Source organism: Selaginella moellendorffii, unplaced genomic scaffold (genome assembly GCF_000143415.4).
Source record: "Selaginella moellendorffii unplaced genomic scaffold, v1.0 SELMOscaffold_25, whole genome shotgun sequence".
NCBI lineage: Eukaryota > Viridiplantae > Streptophyta > Lycopodiopsida > Selaginellales > Selaginellaceae > Selaginella > Selaginella moellendorffii.
The window spans coordinates 207,840-225,796 of record NW_003314286.1 but is presented as its reverse complement, the minus strand read 5'-3'; the positions used below and the strand labels follow the sequence as shown (position 1 = coordinate 225,796).

The following is a 17,957-nucleotide window of genomic DNA, read 5'->3' as shown; positions in this document are numbered from 1 at the left end:
TTTATTGCCAAAGATGAGACCTCGATCACCAAGAACATTATCTTATAGAACGCGAAGCACAGATAATTTAGTGAAGTTGTTGATTTCCTTGATCAAGCGACGTAGACAATCTTTGTAGTGGCACTAATCTTTTGCAATGAATCAACCTTTAATAATCTACTTTACTCTTATAATACCTTAAAGATCGATCGTCCGACCTTGTGAAACTGTTGATAAGATGCACAATATGTAAAGAAGATTCAAGGTTTTGGATAACTCTAGCAACCTTAATCAATGACAGTAGCGCTAAGGAACTTCGAGTTCTTGTGTCACAACACTTTCGATGATATCGTCTCCCGGCAGAACAAGTTGATCAGCGCGCTTGCCAAAGATGGGAGCCTGGCCAATGCCAAGAGCGTTTTTGATACGATGCCTGCCAAGAACATTGTCTCCTGGAACGCGATGCTTACGGCACTTGCCAGGCACGGGCAATTTAGTGAGGCTATTGATTTCTTTTATCGAATGCCCGGCTGGAATCTCGTCTCCTTCAATCTGATGCTAGGGACGTACGCTCGGCAGAAAAATCTAGAAGCTCTTTCCGTGATGTTTTATTCAATGCTGGAGAAAAGTCTGGTTTCATGGACGATATTCGTTTCTGCATATGCCCAATCAGGGTATCTGAAAAATGCGGCACTAATCTTTGACGGGATGCCTGCTAGAAATCTCTTCTCGTGGAACTCAATACTGGATGCAATTGCGAAATCCGGAGATTTTCAAAGTGTGATTGATTTCTTAAAGAGACTTCCAGAGTATGATCTTGTATCTGGTAACTCTGTGCTCAAGAAATTTGCCTCTCTCGGGCATTCTTTTGTCCCAAAATCGTTTTTTGACTGGATGGAGCTCCATGATATCATCACTTGGACACTCCTCCTTTCTTTCCACCTCCAGGAAAATGAATCCAGGGCGATAGCCAGAAGAATATATGAGTCCATGCCGGAGCATGATATCCCGTCGACAACATTGTTCCTTGCAGCATATGCCCAAAGAGGCGGAGTTGATGTAGCGAAAGACGTTTTTGATGGTATGCCGTATCACGATGTAATATCATCAAATGCAATGCTTTATGTTTATGCGAGAAACTCAAAAGTTGACGAAGCTGAAAACTTGTTCTCAAAACTGTGCGAGAAAGATTCTGTCTCGTGGAACGCTATGCTTGCAGTTTACGCCGGAACCGGGCATATGGATCGTTGTAATGATTTACTTTATTACATTCCTGAAATTACTCCCATGTCTTTTTCTACCTTGCTTTCTGCTAGTAAAACCGACTTTGATTCTAGTTTTCTAAGCTTTATCTTAGCAAAATTGCCGCACCATGACCTCTTCTCGGCAACAGCTCTCGTTGCAGTATACGCCCGGAACGGGCTGTTTTTGGAAGCTGAGACCACATTTAACACAATGCTTAGCCGTAACCTTGTCTCGCTTAACGTAATGCTGGAAGCACTTGTGCAGAACAGAGATCTAGCATTTGCAAAGGAGTTTTTCAACTGTAGAATGCCTGAGCATGATCTTGTTTCATTGACAACACTTGCAGTAGCACTCGCTGATAATAACCACCAGCACGAAGCTCTCAAGCTCTTCCACCATCAGCACCACGATTCTTTCTCCACGACAGTCTTGCTAACATCTCTCAGGCAGGCCGGATTCTCATCAAAAGCCACAAAAAACTCAGAAAGATCTCTGGAACAGGACAGTCCCATCGTGCAGAATTCAGCTTTCCAAGCCAAATCTGGAGAATCTATTGGAGATGCCCTTGACACCTTTTGGAGCATGTGTGTGAATGGCTTAGATTCAAATGAGGTGCTGATGATAAGTGTCTTGAACGCTTGTAGCCACTCGGGCGATGTTATGGCCGGTCGACGCTACTTCCAGTCGATTTGCGCAAACCATGGTACTCCCTGGACGAGGCAAGAATTTGGTTGCATGATAGACCTCTTGGCAAGAGCTGGGAACTTAGAGGAGGCAAAAGAGCTCTTTGATAATATGCCATTTATTCCAGAATTTGAACATTGGACTTCCCTAGTCCGGGAAATTCATAAAGAAAAACAAACACTAGAAGACAAACCCTGGCTGCCAAGATCAAAGCGCTTGAACGATTTGGCTTGAATGAATTTGGACTGTGATTTTTCTTAACTTATCTATTGAATCCAAACTCATTTCGTTTCTGGATCGTCCCCTTTTCCTGGTTTGATTGCAGCCACAGTCATCACTGCTAGGCATCATCGGTAGGAGTTATAGTTTTGAGCCAAAGGTACGCTTCAGGATGATAAAATGTTACGCTGATAAAGCAAGCCACCATTGTTGGTTGTATTTTGTTTTGTGTAAGCAGCTGTCGCGTGGCCTATGCTTCTGACTGGATTTTCCTTGGGTCGGCTTTAAGGCCCCACGGTTGGACATCCAGACCAACTGGGATTTTTACAGACATAAAAAATGCTCAGTATGGATCATTTGTAAGTTCTGATCATCCTTTTGTTTATTGATTTTTCGTATGTCAAAGTGATTGGCGGTACTAGGAATTTACTTTCTTCATGTGCCACGGCTTCTCACTTGTAAATGGAGAGTCCCCATGCTGCATCAAGTTGAGTGTTTGTCTTTGGCCATATTTACTCGAGACAAGGAAAGGAATTTTCCATAGTTTTTCTTCCACCGTGAATTTACGTCCTTGAACCAGCCTCCAAAGTCTTCATCCTGGACTTTCCTCCTGCGTGATCTTGAGATAAAAACAAACACCGCAAACAAAAACCAAAGACCTTGCGTGTTTTGTGCTGAGCAAGCGTGCTCCATCGCCAAAGTAGCTCACTGTCCATGCAAGACGAGACGGCGAGCTACTAGCCGGTTGCTCGGGCGCAAAGTGCAAGGTCCAGCCATGGTGGAGAGTCCTGGATTCACAACGATACAAACTCATGGAAGTCAAGAGAAAAAAAACTACTTACGCGTCTCCAGCAGCGAGTTCTCTGTAAGTTTCAATTGAGTATCCCCTTCGCTCCAAGTTGTCCATCCCTCGGTTCGATTCGATTGCCAATACGGCAGAGCAAACGCAAAGTGGAGCGTGGAGTCTGTTTGTGACAGTGAATGGAGTGGAATCCAAAACGCGAGGAAGGATTTTGTTGAGATCAGAGTGCCAGTTTGGTGACACTGAATCCTGGGAGCTTGATGAAGAGACTACGAATCTAGAGACGAAGTTCTTATCTTAGGAGAAGGAAAACGAAAAGCTTATCGATCGACTCTGTTTGATCCCAGGAGCTCCGCTGCGGCCTGGCAGAGTCGAGGGTGGAAAACGAATTCGTCCAGAGAACAAGCTCTTCGGTGGAGATGGAAGAAACCACGTCATAACAAGAGAGAAAAGATGATCCAAAACTTCTATCCAAAGATAAATATCAACGCTCTGGTTTGCTTGAGCTAGACGCGGTGTTTGTAAGCCGCGAGCATTTCTTCATATTTGGGGATCCGCTGCCTGAGAACCTTGATCTCAGCGCTGGAGAACAATCCCCGGGGGAAGAACAGTGAGGGAATTGGCGAGTTTGGATGGATGATCCATTCCTCCTCTTTTCCTTCTCGCGCAAACGAGCAGCAAGTAGAAGATTTTCTTCGCAGGATTGCCAATGTCAACACCCTCGATCGCGACTGCGCGCAATGCCGCGACCATCGCTACCTCGCCAATCTCCTATGCGCTCTGTGGCAGCCTCGAGCACGCCCTCTCCGTCTTCGCTGGCATCAAAGATCCCAATTCCTTCTCCGGAATATCCTCCTCCGGGTGTATGCCCAGAGCGGGCATCTGGACGACGCGCGCCGGGTCTTTAACAGGATGCCGTCCAAGGACGTGATTACATGGACGGCTATGATGAATGCCTACGCCGAGAACGGCATTTGGATTTCGCGCAATGTATGTTCGAGAATAGGCCCATGAGGAACGTGGTGTCGTGGAACTCCATGATGTGCGCATATGCCCAGACCGGGCATTACAGCAAAGCCATAGAGCTCTTTCAAATCACGCCTGCTCACCACGAGAACACGTGAACGCCTATGATTCCTCGCTACGCTCTCAGTGGCAACACGGGCAAGGCTATGACTGTGTTCCAGAGCGTCGGCGCAAGAATAGAACGCTATAATCTCGGCATTTGCCCAGGCTGGGGATTTCTCCATGGCGAAAGATCCCTTTGACGCAATGCCTGCTCCCAATATTGTGTCGTGGAAACTATGCTGAAAACATACGTGGATGCATGTAACCTTAACGGGCCGAAGCGACTGTTTGCGATTATGCCAGAGCGAAGCTCAATCACCTGGAGCGTATGGTTTGGGCATGTACAAGATGGCGAGAGTTTTTTTCAGATCATGCGAGAAACCACACTCGACGATCCCAGTTGCGCCGATCACTCCAAGATCGACAAAGCTCGAGCAGTGTTTGATGCTTTGGCGTACCTGGACATGGTCTCCTGGAACACCATGCTCGCTTGCTACGCACCCGGCGTCCACCACTGCAAAGATTTCTTTGAGAAATGCCCGGCCCCAACCTGGTGTCTTACCTCACTGGTCAGCTGCAGATTATCCGGGGAAGCAGTGAAAATCTTCGTCGAAATGCCAGAGATAAACGCTGTGACGTCCACTGTGATGATGCAAGCTTATGCACAGGAAGGCCAGCTTGCCAGAGCCAGGGACATCTACGAGACAATGCCGGATCGCAACTCAGTGGCTCTCATCACCGTGATCTTGGCGCTCGCACAGCCCAATCCTTGAGAACAGCCTTTGAGCCTTTGAGCCTTTGAGGCCTGGAGCTCGATCATGGCGGCCTATGTCCAGAACGGACGCGTGAGCGAGGCACTGGATCTCTTTCGAGAGATGCATCTTTCTGGCTTTCAAGCCAGACGAGACCATCTTCACAACAATTCTAGCAGCGGCGGCGAGCCAGCTCGAGCAGTGTTGCCGAGATTTTTGTCCATGATCGCAGACTTTGGGATCTCTCCCAGGGCGAGTCAGCTGGAGCAATCCATGCCATTTGTTCCACAGCCGGGCTTGTGGATGATTCTTCTGGGTGGAAAATCCATCGAAATGAAAAGGTTGTCGAAAATGTCGGCTGGTACTTGGATAATGCCAGGTTGACAACCGACAATCCTAGTCATCCCGGAGATGCGGATGTTGTGCCATGTAAGCTGAAAACCTATCCCACCAGCCAAGGCGCAGTAGAGGAACACCGGTATAAAAGAAATGGAGTTGCAAGGAGGGTTAATCCGGGAGAGCCTGAAAGGGCGCTTGCATCCCTCGGGTTGCTTAGTAAATGGGGTCGCTGACCCTTGACCACTTGGCCCCCCTCGTCGGTGACCCAGTAGTGCTAAGTCGGTATGGTCAACCCCACCGTGACCTACCGGATAGCGCTTGGTACCCAGGGCGCCCAAGGAGGCCCGATATCTTTTGCAAACATTTCTTTGATCTTCCTTTCTGGAATTTCTTGGGGCGCCAGGCCTTGAAGTATTTTCCAAATGTTTGGATTCTTCAGTGAAGTTTCCGAGACCATCAAAGCTCAACCTAATGCGTTATGTAGATGACGCTTCTCTCTCTTTCTTTTTTCCAAGGATGGCTCTTTCAAGGACCTGAGAAAGGATAGAGGATTGTGCTCCAAACATTACACTTCTTTGCAAGTCAGGCAGGTGTTAGCGATTGTGAAGAAGGGTCTCCAAGCTAGAGAGGCTTGATGAGGGATGTCTTCTACAAAAACAATAGCATGGATCAGGCTAACAAAGACTGGGCTTTCCACTGACATAGAATAAATAATCCACGGAAGCTTATGGTAAAAATAAAGGTCAAAAGTATAAACTAAGATTAGAACTAATATCTTTTCACAAAGTCATGGGATGTTTAATCAAGTTTTTATATGATTGACATAATAAGAAATCAAAATAAGTTGTGGAGAATTTAAGTGGTTTCTTTCATTGGTTCTTTATCCCAATTTTAGGTTCTCTCAATATTCTAGTCAAATATCTTTCCTTAACTTTGTGTGTTGTTATTTTAAACACTGTAAAACTTTGTTGGAAAGTCCAAGAAGGCAAATATCTTTCATGGGGACTGATTTATTATTGATAAATGTTCTCAATCTTGATAATATATAAAAAATGTTAGCACTTATAGTGATGGTTTTGGGGAAGTTGTGCCTTGAGTTCCATAGCAAAAGAGGAAAGTTAGTTTTGGCTTGGAGGAAGAAGTTATGAGTGCTTGTTATCTAACACTGTCTTGCTTGGAGAAATACATGGAAGTGGTTGAAGTGATGGTAAGTTTGCTTTACTTATTTTATTAAGTTAGTTTCATTTTTGTCTCTTTTAATCTAGACACACGCACATAAGAAATAATGAATCACAAGGAAGATACCAGATTCTAAAGATCCTCTTGATCTCCTGGTACTGCCTCCATTGAAAAGCACTCTCCCTAACATCATTAATGCTTGGGAACAAGAAACAAAAGGCCAAGTGCTATGAGTTCACTTGAACAATGATGCCTTCTTTGCTTGGTTTGAAGCTATTGCCTGAGGGTTTTCTTTTCACACCACCCCTCCTCAACTCTTAAAAAACCACAACTCCACCTCATGACAGCATAACATTTTTATGGCCTCATTGTCCTCATGTGAAGGTCTATCCATTGACCACTACCACCTTGTCGTTGTTAGCCCTTTACTAACCGAGCCATTAGTAATGTTTGTTCTTATCATTCAAAGAGACAACCATTCATGGGTAGTTTCTATCATTAGTTATTGCAAGTGTTCAAGTATATATAAACATGAACATGCAATCCTTGGCATACACACAACATGAATCAAAGAAGAGGCTTGCATGATAGCTCAAACTCTAGGGCAATAATAATAATAATAATGGTAATATATACAAAGTATATTGCCATCCTAGTTGCATGGCAATTACATCAGTATGGCTAACTAAATGAACTTGCATCAAGATCATAGAATTCTTGGAGATTTAGATCAAGCTTCCACAATGCCTAAAATGGGGAGGAGCATATAAAACCAATGCCTTTCTTCTAGAGATAACTCAATATGTTATAAGGAGAAAATCTAAAAACCTCTATTTAGCAATTCCAGCTTAATATTCCTTTGCTATTCTTTCAAAAGCATCTAATAGAACTACTTTGCCAAAAATTTATAAGAAATGTGGCATATGTGGAATAAGAAAGCCACAAAGAAGGAAATATAAAAGAACACAATGTTGAACCCATGACTAGTAATGCTAATGCTCATGAAGCAAAGGAAAATGATAATAGTGTTTTTTAGTGTATAGAGCTAGACATGGAATCACAAATCTAACAAAGTTCTTCGAATTTATTGGTGCCCCACATTTTCAAATTAGTTTTCCTTTTTGTACTCACCATTTTTGGTTGTAGGTTTGAATGATTGCATGACAAGTAGACAATTGCTTCTAATAAAGACACAAAGGAGGCTGAGAGGCATTGGGGGACAGCAAGAACTTCCAATTGCTTTTGGTAGAGGAGGTTGGCACAATTTAACAAGCAATTGGAGTAATGAAAATAACTACAAGAAAGAAAAACAAAAAAGATGTTTGTCAATAAAACGATAGATGTTAGCATAAAGGATTATCATTCAAACAATCCTATTTGCTAATGATATAAAACTCTATGCTATAGATCTAAATTTAAATTTAGCTTTTGCTAACTTTAGTCTTTTAATCAAGATTAATTTAAATAAATTTACCAAAAATTTTAACCATACACTTAAAATCAACCCAAACCATGTTAAAACATATCACAATAGCAACAAAAGTTAAAAGTTTGCTCTAACCATTGACCCATTGGTGGAATATACTAGAGAATCTAGTACTGCTTCTATAGACATATAAATGCCTATTTTACAAATAGCATTCAGTAATTTCACATTTCTCTTGTAAGAAAAAGTTTTATTTGCATAACCAGTACCAAAAGAAATTACTTGTCATATTAAACCTCTTTCATTGTAAGCTTCAGTTTTTTCTTACTCTAAAGCTCAAATCCAGAAGATTATTATTTTCTTTCAAATCACAGCCTCCAAGTTTGAGCCTTTGCGAGGACTATGATGAAGTACATCTATGCGAGTCAACGGCATGTATCAAAGTACATCAATCCACTGATTTTTCTTGACTCCAGTTTAAGACTCCATAGCTGCACATTTGGGATTGGGATAGTTACAAACATCAAAACACTCAATATGGATCATTTGTAGGTTGTGATCATCAATCACCAAAGAAACATTTAATTATGGCTTTTTCAAATCACACTTTTGTCAAAGCAAACAACTAACAACTCTTTTCAGTACTAAGAATTTTCTTTTTTTATGTGTTCATGGTTTCTCAGTCCCATGTTTCTGTCCATATCTAATCAAGCAAGAAAATGTATTATATTCTCCACGGTTTTTCTTTTTCTATTAAAAATTAACATTCTCATTTCGGTGCTAGTGGTTTCCACAACCTTTGTCCGAAAGAAGCTGAAATGTACATGTGACAAGTGCCACATTTGAGGCCCTTCATTTATGTTTACTTTTGTCGGAAGAACAAAGTGTGAAATGTAACCATCACAGAAACCACACCATATTAATGAAGACATTGTTATAAACCAGAGGATATGCATTCTTTTAAGTTTACTAAGTATTCATCCTGAACTTTGCTGCTATGTGATCATGGTTTTGGGATAAAAAGAAATACCAGAAAGAGAAACAAAGACCTACCGTGTTTTGTGCTGACCTTAATGGGGAGTGGCTTGCTGCTCACAATATTGTGTCGTGGACAACTATGCTGAAAACTTACACGGATGCGATTATGCCAGAGTGATGGAGCGTGATTCTTCAAGCATTTGCGGAGATGGAGAGAATTTGTTTCAGATCATGCAAGAAACCATACTCAATGAACCCAGCTGCTTCCAACATGATTGTTTTAGACGCGGATCACTCCAAGATCCACAAAGCTTGAGCAATGTTTGATGCTTTGGCGTGCCTGGACATGGGCTCCTGGAACACCATGTTCGCTTGCTACACACCCGACATCCACCACTGCAAAAATTTCCTTGAGAAAATGCCCGGCCACAACCTGGTGTCTTACAACACTCTCTCACTGGTCAGCTGCAGATTATCCGAGGAAGCATTGAAAATCTTCGTCGAAATGCCAGAGATAAACGCTGTGACATCCACTGTGATGATGCAAGCTTATGCACAGGAAGGCCAGCTTGTGAGTGCCAGGGACATCTACGAGACAATGCCGGATCTCAACTCATCACCGTGATCTTGGCGCTCACACAGCTTGTATCGATTTAAAAAGGTCGAGGGCGATTCTCGAAGTGGGCGGCGATGATACGCCACTGAATCCTTGCCCACTTTCATGCGTGGATCGATCGCCCACGCCGCCGCGAGCGAGCACGTATATCCAACATGGTTGTCTCGGGGCACCGTGGCATCCTTCACGGCGATGCGGCGCTGGATCCCTTCGTGCTGCATCCGCGTCCGTGACCAGCAACCATGCTAGATCTCTTGTTTTTCAAAAGCTCCGATCGAGAGCAACGCTAATTTAAGAAGAGGTGACAGTCCGATGTGCAAAGAGGCCGAGCTATGGCGTGGAAGGCGGTGGCCATTGGGTATAGAATTCCACGACTGTCGCTTGCTCCGCCCATTCCAGCGTCTAGAGCCGTAAAGTTTGGAGATGGAAGAAGGCCGGCGTGGGAGAGGCGTGTTACTGGAGCGGCTATTGCTGCCATAGCCGTGGTTCTTGCATCGTCGAGGCTTCCATTCGGGAGAATGTCGGCTCTGGATTGGAAGAGGCATGGAATGGAGCTCTTCTCGCAGGTATATGTTCTTCGTAGCCATCTTTACTCGTTTTGTCCTCTGAGCTTCCTTGGTTTCTTTCTTCTGTGGTGGAAAGGGAGATGTGTCTGGATCTTTGGAGCAATTCAACAAGGTGTTGGATGCTTTCCCGGAAGAACTCCCTTGTGAGTGAATCAATTTTTAAAGATCCAAACACACACCAGAAAAACTGAAGTTGTGAACACAGATCTGTGGCAGAGGGGACTTTCACTGTTCTATCTCGACAGGTTAGTAGTGGATTCTTCTCCCTTTTGAGAGCTTGAGCAAAACTTTGCAAAAGATTTGAAGAAGGTGCTGCTCAGTTTCGAGAGGATACAAAACTGGGGAACAACGACTCCGAGGAGGTAATTTTTCTTTCTATAAACGTACATCGGATTTCTCTCTCCTCTTTCAGGCTTTATGGTGCTTCCTTTGTGAGGCCCGATCTTATAGTTTAGAGGAGGCTCGTCAAAGAATCCCAGACGTATGGTTTTTTCTTATCAATTTCTCAACTATTGGTTTTCATTTTTTCCAGACGGGTAAAGATAGCAGGGCTTATATGAACCAAATTTACAAGCTTTACAAACAAGGTGGTGATCCTCAACAGGTATCTCTCTACAATATCAACACAAAGTTCTATCTATTTTCTTAGCAGATGCTGGGTAGCTTTCTAAAGGAAGATAGAGGTCAAGCATTCTTCTATGCTTCCTTGTATTCTGGGCTTTACTACGAAGCTTTGGTACGAATTGTTTGTGATGTTTTTCGAAACCTTTCGCTGCGTTTTTTGACGAAATTAGGGAGAATTTGAACCAGCAAAGTCTGCTATTATGTCTGCGTGTGCAAGTAGCTACGGATCAACGTAAGAAATATAACCAAAAAACAAAAAAGAAACACTCACCAGAGTCGTTCTTACAGGTCCCAAGATTATATGGTGTCCGTAGCTAAAGTACATTGCAAAACACGCAAATGGTGCTAGTTCGGCCTCACGGTTGTGAACATACTTTCTTAATGCATCTGAGTCGATGTCTGTTACCTCCACAGATGAGGGTGTGAAAAGTTGACGAGTCGACTGGATAGGACTCTCTCTTTTGCGACCTAAGAGCAACTTCTAGCGTTCCTGATAAGAGGAGAGAAAACGAGAAAAAGAAAAAAAGACGGCATGGTCACTCACGTGATTGCATTCTAAAGTCATTCTTAATCAAGATTAGTAAAGAAAAATTCTCAAGCGTTCACACCAACACATTCAAGAGCTTATGAAGGCTCTCGATCTTCAGTCTTGGGTTTGGCTTCTGGAGTTTGTGTCTTCTTCATCGCCTCTTCATCGCTGGACAAGTAGCTAATTTGAGCATTGATCACCTCTCTCAGCTCTCTGGATCAAACTACTCAAACTATATCTCAGGAATATATTGGTGCTTACCATTACATAACTGCTAGAGAACAGTGAGTTTAACTAGAGATTTCATTTTCTCATTGCCCAGGAACTAAATGAACTTGCATCAAGATCATAGAACTCTTAGAGATTTGGATCAAGCTTCCACAATGCCTAAAATGGGCAGGAGCATATTAGACCAATGCCTTTCTTCTATAGATAATGTAATATGTTATCGGGAGAGAATCCAAAAGCTCTATTTAGCAATCCCATTACATGCAGGCTTAGTTGTCATTTTTAAGGTACTCAAGTTTGGTGAGAGCTCCCTCAAGCCATGTTACTAGATAGCATCAACTTCTTGGGCTTTGATTGGCAATAATATTAATAAGCAATTCACTCGGAACACATTTCCTGTGCTACTAGAAAAAAACTTATGCATGTTGGCTAAGAAAAATAGATTCTAATGGTAATTAAGTTTTGTATTTTCTCCTAACATTCTAGAAGCTTGATATTCCTTTGCTATTCGTTCAAGAGCATCTACTAATAGTGGAATTACTTCACCAACATTTATAAAGAATGTGGCTTGTCGGGCATATGTGGAAAAGGAAAGCCATGAAGAGAAAAATGTAAAAGAACACAATGTTAAACCCATGATTGATGATGCTAATGCTGATGTAAAAGAACATAATGTTGAACCTATGACTAATGATGCTAATGCTGATGAAGCAAAGGAAAATGATAATAAATGGCTTATGGAAGAATTGGATAATTTACTTGATAACCCTATAATGCAGATAGATTGTGGTAAGAACTTCTGCTTCTACAATTGCATACCAACATTGACCCTAGCATTGTTTTACAGTAGAACCCCTTGTTATTTTACAGTGTGGAGGAGTTTATGGTCCTATATGTGGGTTTTTCAATGTGTAGAGCCAGACATGTAATCAATCGCAAATCTAACAAAGTTCTTTGAATTTGGTGGTGGCACATTTTCAAACTATTTTCCCTTTTTCCACTCATTATTTTTGGTTGTAAGTTTGAGTGATTGCATGATAAAACAACTGCTTCTAATGAAGACATAAAGGAGGCTGAGAGGCATTGAGGGACAACAAAAACTTCCAATTGCTCTTGATAGATGAGGTTGGCACAATTTAACAAGAAATTGGAGCCATGGATATAACTACAGCAAAAATGAGAACATGAGAGTCATGGTGAATTGGCTAAAAACTACAAGAAATGTTAAGATATAAACTGAAACTCAAGTGAGCACAAAAACTACACTAGGGTTTTTCCATTTGTACCTTTGAGTTTTCTCTAACATTGGAGCTCCACTCCTCTACTCTCAACCATGCCGTTACTGCTAAGGGTCTGTAGACAGCATGGTAGAGAGTAGTGCCCTCCCTAATGGAGGCATAAAGCCATTTGTTTGTCAGTGGTAAGGAGTTTGGTTTCTGGAAGAAACTCATGGAAGCATGGCTTTGGTTCTAGGGAGTGTATGGCATTGTGGATCTCTCCAATCTAGAGCCAATACTCAGTCAAAGGGTTTTGATGGACTAGAGGACTAGGAATCAACAGGCTATTGGCTACATTTGCTCTTACTTGAGTCACGAGATATTGATCAGGGTGGATATGGGACAAGGAGGAGCCTATATCTAGAAATGGCTAGATGACACCTACAGTAAGAAGAAGGAGGTCATGAGGATCCATTTGTTGCTAGATACGTGTGTTTTCCAGGATGGGGGTGATATGCTGGAACACACTAAGCATTTAAGCTGACTGTTTGTAGATTTAGCTACGGAAGGTAAGGAGCATGAGGTTCCCGAATCAATGTAGAAAGTGAAGCTCTATAAGACTCTACCACAAGAATGGGAGGGTGTGCAAAAGAGCTGATTAAAGAGCTAAATTGATGATGCAGTCACCAGATTGATAAACACCTCCTTGCTATACAAAGAGAGAGCCCAAACCCATGAGGTTCATCAGTCTATATATGCAAGATGCAGCTAGCTGAATGTGGCAAACAAATCTTATGTTGGGCATGGTTGCAATGTGCAGCAAGGGATGCCAAGAACTAGAAGCGGTTACAATAGATATGCTAAGGGAGATGTAGAAAACTCTCAAGATGGAGTTACTGAAGGCTCTTGAAGTCATGAGCTGCTAAGAGCTTGCAAGGGAGTAATTGTTCAAGCCATAGGCAAGGTAGACAAGGCAAATCTAGGCACATTGATTGTGACCAATGCAAGTTGTGCTAGGAGCATAGTCATTGGGTTCGTGATTGCCCTAATGCCAAAGACATAACTCATTTGGGCATTGAAGAAGATGATGTAATTAACATAGAAGAAGAGAGCCATAAATGGTGAGACTCTTGGGAGTAATAAAGCTTGGGTTGGACTCTGGTTATACCAGTTTGATGTCTATAAATAAATATATGTTTGAGGAGTATAAGTTTGTGAGCTAGAGCAATGGAGTTGTTCTGAGAGATGACATCTGCCTTGGAATTCATGACATGGGAACTTTCAAGATTAAGCTTGAAAATGGAAATAATATAAATACAATGTATATTCCAACTTTCGAAGGAATCTCATGTTAGTGGCCAAAGTTTGTGAAAATAATATGGTGGTGATCTTTGATGATAAAGGTGTTGTGTTTATTGACAAATGCACATTCAAGATGTTTGGAATGAAGTTTTTGTATGGGGAAACTTATATAAAGTTTCTTTTGGAAAGCAACATGCAATAAATGTTAAACACCTTCCTTTGACTAAAGCAAAAATAATAATGCCTTTTTATAGCATTGCCATTTAGGTCATGCCAATTACAAGGCCATATGGGAAATATACATAGAAGGCATGGTTACGGGACTTGACTTGAAAAGGGAGTCATATATGCTTGGAAAACACCATCACCAAAATTTTGCATCATCAAAGAGGTGGAATTCCCAACCACTTGAGCTTATCCATTCATATTTGGTGGACCAATGGAGATCCTAAGTTATTTTGGAGCAAGATATTTCATGTTTGTTGGTGACTATAGTAGGAAGATATGCATATTTTTCCTTCGAAACAAGAATAAGGCTATTGAACCCTTTAAATTCTATAAGTTCTATGCTGAGACAAAGCTTGAAAGAAGATTAAAGGCCATATAAATTAATGAAAGAAAAAAGTACTTGAATGTCAGCAAAATGGCATTGTTGAGCACAAGAACCACACATTTGTGAATGCTATCTATAACCTCTTGGTAGGAGCCAAGTTGGACAAAAGATTCTAGCAAGAAGCCATTGCCATGGCATTACACATCCAAAATCAGTTGCTAATAGTTGTCTTGAGTGGGAAGACCTTTGAAGAAATGTGGATAGGGAAGAACCTAGATGTATCTCACCTTTGTGTTTTTGGTTGTGCTGCCTTTACACATGTCCCTAACCAACAACGCAAGAAACTTGATTCGAAAAGTCAAAAGTTTATCTTTGTTGGTTATGCACAAGATGAAAAATACAATTGTAAAACATACAAGCTTTGGGATTTAACAATCAAAGAGACGATCATTAGTATAGATGTGATCTTCGTCAAAGATAACTTCTCCCAATAGAGCCAAGATGAGCCACTATCCACTAGCTTTATCAATGAAGATCTCCTAGTTCTTCTATTCCCTCCTAGTTTTAAGGAGGATGCATTATTTATTGATGAAATAAGGACTATTGCCTTCGAGCATAATCCATTGGACTATGCTCGGCTAGAGCCAACTCTAATCCCTAACCTTGTTGGTGAGTAGCATAATGCTCTATATCTTTGCTGTTAGTGAGGAATGCTTCCTCACACAAGAATGCCCTTCTTAAAAGTTTTGAAAGATGTCACATTTTTGTTGTAAGTGACTAAATTTTCCATTTTACTTTAGTCACTTAACCACACCTCTGACCACTTAGAGGAGTCTCACTCACAACCTCCATAAGTCCTTCTTCGGACTTGGGGCTAGCTAGCCCCGAGAATGACATCCCTACCATTCAATCTTTGCACTTGGTCCAAGTGCTCCACGTGTCCAATCCAATGACCAACACCCAAAGGTACCACTGACATATCAGCCTATTATGCTAAGGCCATGCCCATTTATCTTTGCCACACTAGTGGTCCAATATCACCTGCATCACAGTTTCGTCTCTCCAAGACTGGGCCATCCGTCCATGAGTGGTCATCCCAAATCCATTCTTCATCATCCTTAGGGTGCCCGCAGGCATGGGGAATATCTTTCCCCAATACCCCTTTTACAATCTCCACCAAGTCCCTTTCTATCCATGGCCGTGTTTGCCAACATTGCCACTAGATCAAGGCTTGCAGGCCCAACCACTAAGTCCCACTGTCCTTTGGGACTTCCTCACCATGTGACCGTATCCTTAGTCACTATACTAGAGGATTGCTCTTCTTCCTTTCCATAGTCTGGAACTTTGGGACAACATTTCGGAACACTGTAGCCCTACATGAGCCTCATGGGTACTCTCCCCATCTTCTGCCTTTGGGTACTTTAGCCATGGGCTTAGAGCAAGGTTCCGATGAGCCATCTAAGTAGGTAATGCCACCCATACTTGGACTAGGAGCATCGACCATTCGATTTCCTGGGGGAACTAGAGCTAGCTCTTGAACACTTCACCAAGCTACCTTGCTTGTCGGTTTGTATTCCTCTAGCCTTGGACTTCCTAATGGTTGTCCCATCACCCAACACCTAGGTACAGCCTTCATGGGCTAAACTAGCCTTTCCTGGCCAAATTGGCTCCATTGGGTTCCAACCCCCACACTCTCCTTACTATACTTTTGGAACCCCCCTGCAGCCCCCCGGGGACGATCGCTTTGGGCTTTCACCCAACAATCTGTATTAGTATTCGGACTCGGACTCGGACTCAGACTCAGACTGGTTCCATCTCGGACTCCATCTTAGACTCCATCTCGGGTCCATCTCGAACTCCATCTTGGGTCCATCTTGGGTCCATCTCGGACTCTATCTCGGACTCCATCTCAGGTCCATCTTGGACTCCATCTCGGGTCCATCTCGAACTTTATCTCGGGTCTCTTGGACTCCATCTTGGGTCCATCTCGAACTCTATCTTGGGTCCATCTTAGACTCCATCTAGGGTCCATCTCGAACTCTATCTTGGGTCTCTCGGACTCCATCTCGGGTCCATCTCGAACTCCATCTTGGGTCCATCTTGGGTCCATCTCGGACTCTATCTCGAACTCCATCTGTCGCGAATGTGACTTCGGGTATTGAAAGTTACTTGTCGGCTAGTCCTTACGGACACTCTTACCTTATTGCCACGATGGCAAGAGGTCGATATTGCTAGACCCTTTATTAATCCCTCTTGTTCAAGTGTTAGTAAACTAAAGTTTGCATCTGCACTTGGCCGGACAAGCATAAGGAAGGAATTCCTAAGTATCTATTTAGCCAAGCATACTTGGCCCGGCTTGTTAGTTTTCTTTTGCTTTGTCTTGCACTGGCTTGACAAGAACCCTTGAGTATTGAGATTGGTCCCTCAATATTACTGGATGATAGCTTACCGTGTCTGCCAAACACCCTTGCTATCATGCCTTTTGTGTTAGTCTTATTTCGGTCCCAAATGCTATTTATGGAAAGTATCCAAATTTGCTTATTTGGCATATTTACGGAATGTAGAGATCGGTTTGAACACAATGGTGTTCGTTCTGTGTCAAAATTCACATTCTAGTGCCATTCCATATTTAGTAAGTTTTGAGTTTGTCCTAGAGACTAACTCTTGATATTAAAGGAGGCTTGGGGGGAAAGCCCAAAGCGTGTGTTCCTCAAGGGGGGTGGGGTGGGGGGTTCCAAATGTATAGTAAGGATAGTGGGTAGGTCAGGCATAGCCAACCAACTTGAGGCATAGTCTAGCTCCTGCTTGTGTGCCTATCCTTGTTCTGCATCCAGCTTGGGTTTAATCCCAAGTTCCATTCCATGCTAGCTGGTGGAGTACCCATGTCCTTGCGTTAGGCCATCGGTATGCCGAAATAGCACCAGACTCCGTTTGGCTCTGTTTTGCATGCTGGTCTTGGCATTGGAATGCTGGTTGCTCTAGGACTATTCCAAGTCACTCCGGTGTGAGACACAAAATCCCTAGGCCCCAAAGTGGAGCCGGAAGGGTGCCATGTGGTGGTGGCTAAAGCGAAAACAAAATGAGCGTAACACATTTGCACTAAAAGCCCTGACTTGAAAGGTCGAGAGCGGGAGTGGAACTCCCAACAAAGTGCTCGAGGAACGAGCACGAAGCGAGCAATAAGCGAGGCTCCAAAAAAGGGACCCAAAAGGACCAACACATGACACGTGGAAGTGCCGAGATGGACCCAAGTTGGAGTCTGAAGTGGAGTCTGCGAAGGACCCCGAGATGGAGTCCGAGGTGGAGTCCGAGGTGGAGTCCAAGGTGGACCCGAGATGGACCCGAAATGGAGTCCGAGATGGAGTCCGAGATGGACCCGAGATGGAGTCCAAGATGGACCCGAGATGGAGTCCAAGATGGACCCGAGATGGAGTCTGAGATGGACCTGAGATGGAGTCCGAGATGGACCCGAGATGGAGTCCGAGATGGACCCGAGATGGAGTCCGAGATGGACCCGAGATGGAGTCCGAGATGGAATCCGAGATGGACCCGAGATGGAATCCGAGATGGAGTCTGAAGTCGAGACCGAGACCGAGACCGAGACCGGGACCGGGACCGAGACCGAGACCGGGACCGGGACCGAGACCGAGA

At 43.2% G+C, this 17,957-nt stretch overlaps 2 protein-coding genes across 5 annotated transcripts; both read left to right on the top strand.

Annotated features, from left to right (window-relative positions):
* The first annotated feature begins 273 nt into the window (after positions 1-273).
* Positions 274-3,369, top strand: LOC9636941 (pentatricopeptide repeat-containing protein At4g02750). Its single transcript, XM_024679728.1, has 5 exons — positions 274-1,998; positions 2,234-2,287; positions 2,417-2,473; positions 2,708-2,992; positions 3,277-3,369. The coding sequence occupies exons 1-5, from the start codon at positions 274-276 to the stop codon at positions 3,367-3,369; spliced, it is 2,214 nt and encodes a 737-aa protein (XP_024535496.1).
* A 6,107-nt stretch (positions 3,370-9,476) lies between these two features.
* LOC9636940 lies at positions 9,477-10,924 on the top strand. Of its 4 annotated transcripts, none has more exons than XM_002974662.2 (9): positions 9,477-9,853; positions 9,930-9,996; positions 10,059-10,098; positions 10,152-10,215; positions 10,266-10,334; positions 10,386-10,457; positions 10,506-10,589; positions 10,648-10,709; positions 10,766-10,924. In XM_002974662.2, the coding sequence occupies exons 1-9, from the start codon at positions 9,620-9,622 to the stop codon at positions 10,824-10,826; spliced, it is 753 nt and encodes a 250-aa protein (XP_002974708.2). In that variant the 5' UTR covers positions 9,477-9,619; the 3' UTR covers positions 10,827-10,924. The 4 variants fall into 4 exon arrangements, with proteins under 4 accessions (XP_002974708.2, XP_024535391.1, XP_024535393.1 ...); XM_024679623.1 differs by having other exon boundaries at positions 10,503-10,589; XM_024679625.1 differs by lacking the exon at positions 10,266-10,334.
* Positions 10,925-17,957: the final 7,033 nt, after the last annotated feature.